Consider the following 12,420-nt stretch of genomic DNA (forward strand, 5'->3'; position numbering starts at 1 on the left):
TAGTTACGAAAAAGATATTATCAAGGGTAAGAAGAGTAAGTTCCAACGAGATAGAAGCGATTACGCTGAGAATAGGGCCTATAAGTGGTCACATAGGGGCAACAAGCGTAGACTGGTCAACCAGGAACCCAATAGTGCTCCAGCAACCTCTGAAGCTTCCTCTAGTGACCTTTTTTTATCGACGGATACAAGCGATCCAGAAAGCGTACCAGGAGGGGCCGTCGGAAATCAAAACACCAAGAGAAAGAACAGGAGAGCTCAACCTTGGCGGTCACCCTTACAGAGGCAAACAAGGAGCCGGAGGAAGAACTGGTAACAGGTAATTCAAGAGACCTACAGATAGTAAATCTTTCCGAATACCAACTGTCCGAAGTGGAAACCAATTTGCTCATGAGGGGGCTATCTTTTGCACCCATGAGCAAGTTGGACAAATTTACTGTAACAAAAGATATCTATCTCTTTTGCCGTCAATTAACATTTAAATATCTTTACAGTCGACCTGAGCTTATTAATACACTGCCCCCTGAGGATCACCAGGTGTTTAACGATCTCCTGGACCTCCTGGAAGAAAACGAGCGACAAGCCGGTAAGAAGATCCCCTTTACGGGGCGACTGTTGTCCCAAGCCACACCCCCCCTGGGTCTTTGCCCAGCTGTTGGGATCTTTTTTAATAAAATGTGTAAGGACATTGAGAAACTCAAATTAGATGGGAATAGGGCTAATAATCTAAGTATTGGAGAGAGATGTATTCTGTCTAAATTGAGAAATAACAAGGAATTCCTGATTAAGGAAGCCGACAAGGGTGGGAATGTGGTGTTGTGGCCAACAGAAATGTACACTAGGGAGGCGAAGAGGCAATTATCCAACAGAGAATGCTATATAGCGTTACCGTCAGATCCAACGAGCATTTTTAAAAAGAATCTGGATAGATTCCTGACCACAGCGCATGATCAAGGCACCATCACCTTGAAGGAGAAAATTTTTTTAACAACAAAGGACCCAGTAACACCAACATTTTACATGCTGCCCAAAATTCATAAAGGCCGCCCGGAGCCCCCGGGCAGGCCAATAGTCTCAGGGATTGGTGGTTTACTGGAGAGGCCCTGTATCTATTTGGACTTTTATCTCCAACCGTTAGCACAATCTTCTCCCTCTTATGTGAGGGACTCTACTCACTTAATTGACCAACTGGCACAATTGGAAGTTCCACCTGAGGCTCTTCTGGTTACGTTAGATGTGGAGTCCCTATACACTTCAATTGACCATAAGTTGGGTTCAATGGCAGTGTCCTTTTTCCTCGACAACAAAACAACTGGGAACAGGAGGCACGATTCTTTTATTCTGGATCTACTTTTCCTAGTGCTCGACAGGAACTACTTTGTGTTTGACAGGGTCTATTACCGCCAGACATCCGGGACCGCTATGGGGGCGTGTTGTGCACCACCCTATGCTAATATCTTTTTAGGGTGGTGGGAGGAGCTATATGTCTATACCCTGGAACAGTACAAAACCAATGTGGTCCGGTGGTTTAGATATATCGACGATATTTTGTTTTTCTGGTCGGGGACTCCTGATCAATGCAAATTATTCATTGCCACCTTGAATAATAACAGTCTAAATATCAAGCTGACTTCCAACATTTCCTCTGAGTCTGTTGAGTTCCTTGATCTTCGAATTACGAAATCAGAAGGAACCATCTGCACGACTCTATATCGTAAGCCTACGGCAACCAACAGTCTGCTACATTACAGCAGTTTTCACCCAATGCATGTAAAAAACGGCATCCCTAAGGGAAAGTTCATGAGGGTGAAAAGGAACTGTAGTAATAACATCGATTTTGAATCACATGCCCTTGATCTGACCAACAGGTTCCGCAAAAGGGGATACCCCAAGAGGGTGGTTTCTGGAGCACTACAAACCTGCAAGTCTATAGAACGTCAGACTCTACTTCAACCGAAAATACGGACGAAACAGACAATTGTGAGTATCATCACACCGTTTAATAACCAGTGGCAAGATCTTTATGGTTTGCTCCACAATAATTGGGATATTCTACGGAGTGACAAAAAGTTGATTCCCTTTTTGGGCGCAAAACCCAGACTAGTAGCAAGGAGGGCCCAGAACCTACGGGGTATCCTCTCAAGTAGTCATTTCACCTGACCGAAGCAGAGCCTGGGTACTGGCGTGAGACTGAAAGGAACCTTTCCCTGTGGAGCATGCACAGTGTGCCCTTTTATGGTGGCTGGTGACCATTTATCCTTACCAATTCCTCCTAGGCGAATCTCTTCTGGTGCCTATTACAACTGCCGGACCAGGAACGCCGTGTATGTCCTCATCTGCAGCTGTCCTAAACTGTATGTGGGTGAAACTACACAGGAGGTAAGAAAGAGGGTTCAACAGCATTTTTCGAGTATCAACACGGCTAGCACAGACCTAAAGAAGGGCAAAGTGCTTACCTCGGTAGCTGCCCACTTCCTTACCCATCATGGAGGGCGTTTCAATGCGGTCAAGATAATGATTGTTGACTCTGTTAGACAGAATATTAGGGGTGGGGACTGCACCAAGGAACTCCTTCAGAAGGAATCCCGGTGGATTTACACCCTTAAGAGTCTGGCTCCACACGGCCTAAATGAAGAATTACTGTATACTGGTTTCTATAACATCATTTGAAACTATGAGTTCTCACAAGCTATTTTTGTCATCTTGATTGTCTCCTTTGCTTACTAGTCTCCTGTTTTTGGTTAGGAGGGGTAATTCGAACAAGCAGATTGAGAAGAAGGACATCTAGGATGAAGGATGAGGGAAGAGTGGACACGATGAGAATACCGGACTCCTCATATTGGATCATCTTCTCAGCACCTTTGTGGTGCTGACTTGTCTTGACGGAGCAGTTTAATTGTTCTAATGAGATCTTACGGACATCAACTTGTTTGTTTATGACGTTTTTGGAAGGAGAGAAGTAAGAAGAAAGGGGAAAAAAGAAAAAGAGAGGGAACAATGAAGAGGTATTGAATAGAAAAAGAAGAAGAAAGAAATAAAAAGGAAAATATTATGATAGTGGAGGATACCAAACCAAACCACATCAAATACCTTTGTTTGGCTCGGTCTTCTTTGTATATACTCATCTTTTGATGAGACCTATGGACCCTTGAAGGATAATTCCTTTCCTCCTTATTAGCCTTTAATCCCATATTGTATTCCTACCTGTAATGTAATTACAGTGCTCCTAGCTGTGCCCCGTGAGGGTACAACTTGGTGCACTATCTACTTTATCTCTGAGTTTAGGTGGATGAGTTTGTTGACTGTTTTCATGTTCTGAGAGTCCTGGGTGAGTTCGACCACTGCTCTCTGACCTTGACCATTGTTTGGATAACCTTCTGTAATACTAATTTGATGATTTTTGACCGATTTTCCATCTTGTGTGGGGTCTTTACAATTTTGTTCCCTATGTTTTTTTTTTTTTTTTTTCCATTATAATCCGCCTGTTGTAACTGCACCTTGCCTTCAGGGTAGAATAGTGGGCCAAATCCCTTTATGGAGAGATTTGCGTATGCACTGGTTGGGACCATACGTCACCTTTTTGTTTGTGACGTGCGGTCCTACTTTTGTGTTTGGGCATGTCTCCTTAAGGGCAATATCATGTATCATCTAATGATGATGAGCCCCACATATGCATGGCATCTGCTGCAAACAGCGTATTCTGATAAACTTTGTCTGTACCATCTAGATAAATGTATTTATGATCATATTCTGAGTATGGGATGTCCATACCATGTGGTGTCTTTGTAGTGTGGTCCTTCCGCTCTTTGCTCCATCTGGATTCGCTGGTCCTAACTGTATTTTGCCCTCGGGGTGGAATGGTGGACTAGAGCCCTGCTTATGTTTAGCCCTGTTTGTGCTTATGCATTGATTGGGACCATATGTCACCCTGTTGGGATTTGACATGTGGTCTTTTGTATATGAGCATGTCTCCTCAGGGGCAATACCCTGTATTATCTAATGATGATGAGTTCCACATATGCACGGCATCTGCCGGAAACAGCGTATTCGGACGAGCTTTGTTTGCATTAATCAAATAAATATAACTGTGATTATACTCTGACTATTGGACTTCCATACTATTGATCACATATTGGTCAAACAAACTTCATGTCATGTGCAGATTTGCCATTGCCCTGTTTTCTGTTTATCCTGTTTGGCTTGGTTTAAACCTGGATCGGCCTGTACTTAGGGTTGGATGTATAACTGGGGAATTGTTGCTGCCCCCCATATGAATAAAAAGGTCAAAAGGCTCTGTGCTAGCATCTCTACTCTTCTCCTACTTAAGTGCAGAAATGTATTATAAAGCGCGTTTTTGGCGATATTTACTGTGATTTCCTGCGCTCACATGAATGTGTGTTTCTATCTGTATGTATGGGGGAAGTTTATATACTTTACGTCCATATCTAATACCTGTAACGCTGTACTTTGTATAGGGTTATAATCTGTCGGCATTTTGAACATTTGCGCATGCGCAGTACGAGCTGAGAACGTTCCTCCTCCCTTTTGATCATGTGATGTAAACTAGACAGCCGGCGCTGTATATAAGTATACATATCGAATCGTTCATGGAATTGCAGCTTCTAGGCGCTGCTAGAGTGCATACTAGCAAATCGATTCGCCCAGGGACATACATGGGCATATTTGATAAAGCGCTACTTACTTACGATCAGCGCATGCGCAGTAGGAGCTGGGGGTGTGTATTTGACTATCACATGACCCAGGCAAGATGGCGGCCGCCATCAGAACGCGGCAAACATATGAGATCCTCCAGCTGCGGCACTGGTGAGTTCTAATGAATTCCCTGTATATATAGGGCACATATTGAAGGGTCACACAGCTTTCTCTTTTCCCCTGAGGAAGCCACCCTTAGAGGTGGCGATACGCGTGGGGTTATCCCTTGGGAAACCCTCTCCTTATGCGACCTCCATTTGCATGCTTTCTGGCATTTTTCTGGCATCTCACCGATAGTGAGTATAGACCTAAGGGACCCTGAAGGCTTGGTGTAGACGAACTGCCCTGATTTTCTGGGCTACACTGGTTTTTGGTCATGCTGTCCCCATATAGTGAGAATATTATAGCCAGTCATGTCAAGGGTTAATACTGCAGTTTGATGTTTATCTAGTATCTTTATTTACATCTTCTGGATATTTGGAGGCCTAGGCCTTTCCCAAATTGTATGAATTATATTGTTATCTGTGGTATTTCCAATTGATCCACTATTCAGGATCATTGTTGTAGCAATGCAATGTGTAGATACCGTCTGTGATATATGTATGTTGCATTAAGGAGAGGTTACGCATATTATATTTATATAATCATTTGTCACATACATTATATACTATATATATTGTTTCCCAATGTGATTGGTTTAAGGCCATAGGCTTTTTAAGTGTTTTTATTACCTTGTGTGTGCCACACTCCCAGTGCGGACATGTGGTTTTTTTTGTATGTACAATAAAATTTACTCCTTGATTGTTTGACAATGTGGTGATCCCGTGTTTGGTATACCCCTTTTTCTTCTTTAATTGGTCCAGTTCCTGTATACCCGGAGATCCCACGGGTAGTGCCCTTCCTCCTCTTGTCGGGAACCTGCCAATACCCACTGGTGAGATGCAAGGTGGAGAAATAGTTAGCTGACTTTAAGGCTGTTAGTGACTCCTCTATTCTGGGCAGTGGATAAGCATCTTTATGTGTAATGCGGTTAATTTGCCTGTAATCTACACACATTCTCATCGTACCATCTTTTTTCTTTACGAGCACTAGTGGAGCTGCCCAGGGGCTACAACTATCTCTGATAACCCCAGCCTCCTTCACTTCCCGTAACATTTCCTTGGCACACTGATACTGTGCGGGGGGTACAGGGCGGTATCTCTCTTTAATGGGATGATGATCACCCGTGGGGATTTGATGTTTAACCCCTTTCACCTGCCCAAAATCTAGGGGGTGTTTGCTGAAGACCCGCTCGTACTCCTGTACCACCCGGTAAACCCCATGCTTTTGGTGCGAGGGGGTGGAGTCGGTGCCTACATGTAATTTTTGGCACCAGTCTTCCAGCTGCCCCTTGGAGCCATTGTCTTCCGCCTGGTCGGACGGGATCAAGGGTTCCACTGCTTTAATGGTATTGTTGCTGACAGTGTACAGTTTTGCTACAGTGGCGTACCGGGGCAATTTGGCCTCCTCCTCCCCACAATTCAAGACACGGACGGGCACTCTCCCCTTGCGGACGTCCGCTATCCCTCTGGCTATCAGGACTCCAGGCCTACTGTCTGAATACAGCGGTTCTACCAAGGCATGGTAATCCTGACCCTTGAGGCCTATTGCTGCCCGACACCATATCAACATTTCACTTCTTGGGGGTATTACAATGGGGAGGGGGTCACTTACCCTCACACTGCCAATTTCTCCGCCGGCCAGCTCTACCTGCTGCCTCCTCATCAGGGCTCTGATCTCCCTCTGTAGGGCACGCTGCTGCCCGGAGCTGGCAGTTTCAGACACCTGTTGCAACAAAATTATCACTTCGGCAATACAATTTTCTATCACATTTGTACCAATGGTTAGCAGTGGGTCAGATTCTTTGCGATCAACATCTACAATTATCATCCCCTGACATGGCAATTCCACCCGCCCCACTTTAATGGTTACTTCTTTGTACCCAATTTGAGGTAAGGGCTGACCATTACTGGCCACAATTGTTAAATCATCATCTGGGCCATGGTCAATGTCTGAATCAGCCCAATATCTTTTGTACAGTTTGTGGGGGATGGTTGTTACCTGGGACCCCGTATCCAGGAGGGCATTCAAAGGGATCCCATCCAGCACAATGGGAAGGACCGGTCGTCCCCCCACATACTTGCTGCGGCTGGGGTTTGAGCCGGGCTTCCTTACACCTGGGGGTTGGCTCCTGGCCCCAGGCTCAGCCCATTTAAAGGACAGCGTCGTGCAATGTGGCCCGCCTGGTTGCAGTGGCGGCAGATCGGTTGTCCTGTTGAATCATACTGGTCTGTGTCTCTGCCTCGGGTCGGCGGAATCCTCCTCTGTCGCATCCATGGGATGTCCTCTGGGCTGGAGGCCAACTCGATTTTTGCAGGCGAGGGGGTCATTTGTAGAGACTGCACGGTCTTGGCAAGGGCAGCCACAGTCTTGGTCAGCTCCTGGACCTGTTGTCTGAGCTCTGCAGTGGGATCCTTATCCAGGGACTGCGCCTCAGCCCCTGCAGTGGCTCGTGTTGCAGGCACCACCCCGGGGTACGTGATAGCAAGAGGCCGGGGGGGTACTGGGTCATTCGGTGTAGATTCTCTCAGTACCCTGATGGCCTGGTCCTTAAACTTTGCAGTGTCCAGAGCAGGGTTCTGCAGGACCAGGATACGCAGCTGGGTCCTGTGGGCATCTGACAGGAGCCCCTCTATGAACTGCTCAGTTAGGAGCTTGTCTTCTTCACGTACACTCTCTGGGTCCACTTGTTTAACTGCTTTCAGGGCCTCTTGCAGGTTTAAGGCATAGTCCCTTATGCTGTCTGTGGCCCGCTGCTTGCACCCAAAGAATCTCATCTTTATTTCTGCTGCGGTGCGGGTGTCAAAAGTACTCTTTAGCTTGGCCAGTATCTGGGCGGCTGTCCCTTTATCTGTATCAGGCCAGGACTTCTCTTCACGTTGGGCTGCGCCGGCTAGCTGTCCCATTAATATGCCCACCTTCTGGCTCTCAGTCAGCGGATACACCCGGAATAAGCTGTGCAGGCTTTCTCTGAAGTCACTCAAGGTATGGGACTCCCCGGAGTACTGCGGCAGCCATTCTGCTCCCGGTATGTACGGCATGGTGATCGGCATTACCGGCGCTACAGTGGGGGCCGGGGTGACGGCGACTGGGACGGTTTCGGCCGGTGCTGCGGCGCCTTGGGCGATGGCAGCCACCTGCTCTCCCTCTGAGTCGGACATCTTCCTCCCCCTTAGTGAACCTTACCAGGCTCCGTTCACTTTTCAAATTTCCTTCTGGGTCGCGCGGGGTTAACAGCGCTCTGCTCTGATGGCGTGCTCCCTTCGCGCTCTTTGTCAGGCACGCCCCCCTTCTTCCTGCGCTCGGCGAGGCTAATGGCGGCGGCGGTTTGCAGACAGTACACAGTCTTTTAAGCACAATTCCTGCAGGCGCACAGTACCCGGTGTGACCGGGCACGAAATCCTGTTCGTGACGCCAAGTTGACTCGCCCACCCCAGGGCTATGGGACACCTGGTGCCGGGCCGGACTAGTACGGTGGTAGTCAGTGGTGGCTGGGCCCGGCTCCGTGGCCCTGGTGGGTGTCAGTAGAATATGTGGCTTGCTTGTTAATGGTTGTGTTCGTGACGCCACCTGTGGTATGCGGCTATTAAGCCGCCGCTGCTGTGTGAGGCCTCCGGGATGATGATATAGCAGCTATGGTAGTACTGCTCCCCACAGGTGGAGCAATGCCCGGGGCACAGTTGGTGCTTGTGAAAGTCTATGGTGCTGTGTGACTAACACGGTGCAGGGCCGACAAGCAATGAAAGAAACAGGCACAAACAGTAGTCTCTTTACCTTCTCCTCTTTTACTCGGCAGAAACTTAGTCCAGGGAGACCGTCACAGATGGTAAAGATGGTCCGGCCGGCCTGGAAGTGCCTGGGGTGATCTTTGGCCAGTTGAGTATGAGGCCTACTCCTTAATCTTTCTCTGCTGTTTTAGGACACTGCACTTTGGGTTTGCAATTGCCCTCTTGCTGCTGGGACTTGTTGTTCGTCCCCTTTTCTGTGTGGTAGACTGCGCAGGCCCTCTCTGGTGCTTCTCTGCTGGAGCCCACACCAGGCCCTTGGAATGCAGCTGTACCTTCAGATTGCTTCTGGGACAGGGGGCTTACAGCTCTCCTGCCCTCCGGATTCAGCTACCAGGGATGGATTTTATGCCCTGGCAACTACAGACTCCGATGTCCGAGTCTCTGCTGTGCCTCTCTGCTCCCCTTGCTTCCCTGGGCCAAGCTATCCAAGCTCTAGGCCCCAGTTTCACAAGGCAGCACTACTCTGCGTCTGCACTCTTTCACTCCTGTCTCCAGACTAACTACCACTTCCTCCTTCCAGCCAGACTTAAGGAATGCTCCCTGAAGTTCCAGGTTCAGAGCTCCCCCTGCTGGCCGGAGGGAGAACTGCGGTTGGTGTTACACTTACTGGCCAATAGATCTCCCAATTACCTCCAGGCTCAGCATTAACCCTTTGGGAGGGCAATGCTGTTGTGGCGACCAGGTCCTGGGGCGCCACACAGGACATTGAAAAGTCACTTAGAAGATCCATTTCTTTAGTGCTCTGCATCTGATTTGGCAGTGGACATTGTGGTGTTGGTAGTGTTTCATAGCATCATTGGGAGAAAGGAATTTCCCTAGTGTTTCCCAGAAAATAAGACCTATCTTGAAAATAAGCCCTAGCAGGATTTTTTGACCTTTTTGGATTATGCTTAAAATATGAACAAAAAAACAAGCTCTAGTTGTGGTTCATCATACTTATAGTTTCCTGAAATAAAGCTTGTGCAGCCCTTTCAGAATATATTATATATATATATTATAATATATTTTATTTCTGTACTTTGCTTTTTTGTGTTGCTTTATGCCCCCCAAAATGTACAGTCACACGCCCGCTGTTTATATAAATTGAATATTCACCCATTTTCCCTGCCATCCCTTGGGAAGGACCTAGCCAAGGAGTGGAAAAAAAAAAGAGCCACTCCTTGGCTAGGTCCTTCCCGGAGGGATATCTGGCTATTTTCCGTGTTGAGATTCCTAACAGAGGCTCGTTAGACCTTTTTGATTTGCATACTTCCCAAGGGGAAATGCATCTAGAATTTCACTGTGTTGAGCGCCTTCGCTGGCTGCCGGCAGTGTTTTCGCTGGCTGGTCTCCCTGAAATCAGTGATTGTTTTATCTTGAGCACAGAGGGATAGGCAGTGGAAGGCACGAATATTGGGTGAGTACAGCAGTCTGACTGCACCCAATCACTTATGCCAACACCGAAGAGTGGGTGAGAGAATAGGTGATTATTCATTTTGTATTAACAGTGGGTGAGTACAGCAGCCTGACTGCACCCAATTACTGATGCCGGCACAGAGGGGTAGGAGGGAAAGAGGGATGATATCTACTGGAATTATTTCTAATTCAGTGGCTATCAACTGTAATGTAGTTACCTGCAGACACAATTGCTTCTTCCTGCACACAGAACACACATTTAACAGATGAAGTCTCTCTGAGTGCAACTAGTCTTAAAAGATGCTTACCTGGAAGGAGTGGTGCGGCACTTTATTTTTTTACTCTATGCCTAAAAACTAACAAGCAGTTATTCGGTAAGATTAATATCTGCTTGTTGTACCTGACATTGGCTCAGAACAGTCATTGATCACACTTTGATGCGATTCAGCAGCTCTATGTCTACAGAGCACCTCTTCTTGATCTAGAATGCTCTGTCCACGGGGCTTGACTGTTGTCATTATACTGATTGACAGCCAGGTTCCCATAGTTAGGCAATGGAGAGCCGGCTGTCAATCAGCATGAGGGACGTCACACCCCATCAACAGTGCTCTGTTTACATAATGTCAGCAGAAGCCACTGAATAGATGGCATGAGGGGTCTGTGACTGCTCTGCTGGTAGTCATCGGTGCTGGGCACAACAGGCTGTTAATTAGTAATTATCTGGGTGTTAGTTCTTAGGAATGTTGTATTAGATAAAAAAAAGTGCCAGTTAAGCTGGGTTTACACACTGAAACTTTCTAGCGATCCCACCAGCGATCCCAACCTGGCCGGGATTGCTACAAAGTCTCTGGTGAGCTGTCAAACAGGCAAACCTGGCCAACGACGCAACAGCGATCCGGACCTGCAGAGTGACCTAGCTGGTTGTTGGGGGCGTTGTAAAGCAGCTTTTTGAAAGGGAAGTCGCTGTAAAGTCCCCTTTACACACTGAAACTTTCTAGCGATGCATGCTGCACAGCGGGAAACAAAGGACCTAAGAATGGTCCTGAACGATTTGTAGCGATCACAACTTCACAGCAGGGGCCAGGTCTCTGATGTGTTTCACACACTGCAATGTTGCTGGGGAGGTCGCTGTAATGTCACAAAACCGGTGACGTTACAGCGATGTCGTTTGCGATGTTGCAGTGTGTAAATCCACCTTTAGCTTCATGGAGCAATGCAAGGCCAATGAGTATGTTTAGACAGTCTTTCAGACTCACCAACCACCAATGTTGTTGCGCCAATTCTGAGTTATCCTTCTGAAAGCTCAATTCAAGCTGAGCTCCCACAATTTAACATGGCAACATTTTTTTTTACTAAACTAATCCAAGGGGATAGCCCAAAAAAGGAAAAATATACACCAAATACTTCTAATGCTTTTTTTTTTTTGGTCCTCCACAAATTTGAGCACTTATTTTACGTAAACCTGGCCAAAGCCTTCATTTAGGACCCAAAACATATTGCATCCACCAAAACAAATACTGGTAAGGCCCTGTTACACGCTACGATTTATCTGCCGATTTCAATAACGATGTGACACGCCCAGATCGTGGATACGATTTGCCGAGATCGCACATAGGTCGTTTATTTGCGGTCACACATACACATCTCACCAACGACGCAACAGCAATCAGCAATTTATCATTTGACCAAGCTGGTCATTTGACTGTTGTTTGACGTTGGCAGGGTGTCACACGTACCGATATGTCTTCTGCTGCGATCCAAATGATGAACAATATTTGAAAATGAATGACGTGTTAACGATCAGCGATTTTCAACCTATTTGCGATCGTTCAGCGTTGCTCCTAGGTGACACACGCAACGACGTTGCTACCGATGCCGGATGTGCGTCATGGAAACCGTGACCCTGATAACATATCGGCAGATAAATCGTATCGTGTAACGCTAGCTTTAGGGTCATCAGTATAACTTACCTTTAAAAGACGCAAACATATTATTCAAGTAGGCACATTCATCGGTAATTTTTTCTTCGATCGTACTTCTTCCCATCCCATAATCACGCAAGGTGCTGATTGTAAATCTTCTCATAGCCTTCCAGTTTTCACCATGAGAAAAGAGGATTCCTGAGATATGTACAATCACAGAAAGTCTGAAGCGAAATTATATATCATATTTCATTTTTCTAATATTCCGAATATTTTTGTAAATGTAGAAAAAATGATGTTAGTGTCACTTAGATAGGATTTTTCTACTGACATCTTCAACTATATTCAAGAATTGTAATAATTAAATTCCTTTATTTCTTTCCAATAATTTCTTAATTTCATAGTGACTTTTACCAGATCTATAATATATGGATGATTTCTTTAAAAAAAAATAGTGCCACTTTTTTTCATTGGTTGTGCCTTAAGCCCACTTTACACGTTGC

General features: G+C 46.3%; 1 protein-coding gene across 1 annotated transcript in view; it reads right to left on the bottom strand.

The window, feature by feature from the left end:
* LOC142297019 (cytochrome P450 2K4-like) overlaps nucleotides 1–12,420 on the bottom strand; it is a 267,299-nt gene that overhangs the window by 224,488 nt on the left and 30,391 nt on the right. The window contains exon 3 of the mRNA XM_075341229.1: nucleotides 11,966–12,115. Within this exon, the coding sequence (XP_075197344.1) occupies nucleotides 11,966–12,115 (150 nt within the window). The remainder of the gene's footprint in view (nucleotides 1–11,965; nucleotides 12,116–12,420) is intronic.

Source organism: Anomaloglossus baeobatrachus, chromosome 3, assembly GCF_048569485.1.
Source record: "Anomaloglossus baeobatrachus isolate aAnoBae1 chromosome 3, aAnoBae1.hap1, whole genome shotgun sequence".
In the NCBI taxonomy this organism is placed as follows: domain Eukaryota; kingdom Metazoa; phylum Chordata; class Amphibia; order Anura; family Aromobatidae; genus Anomaloglossus; species Anomaloglossus baeobatrachus.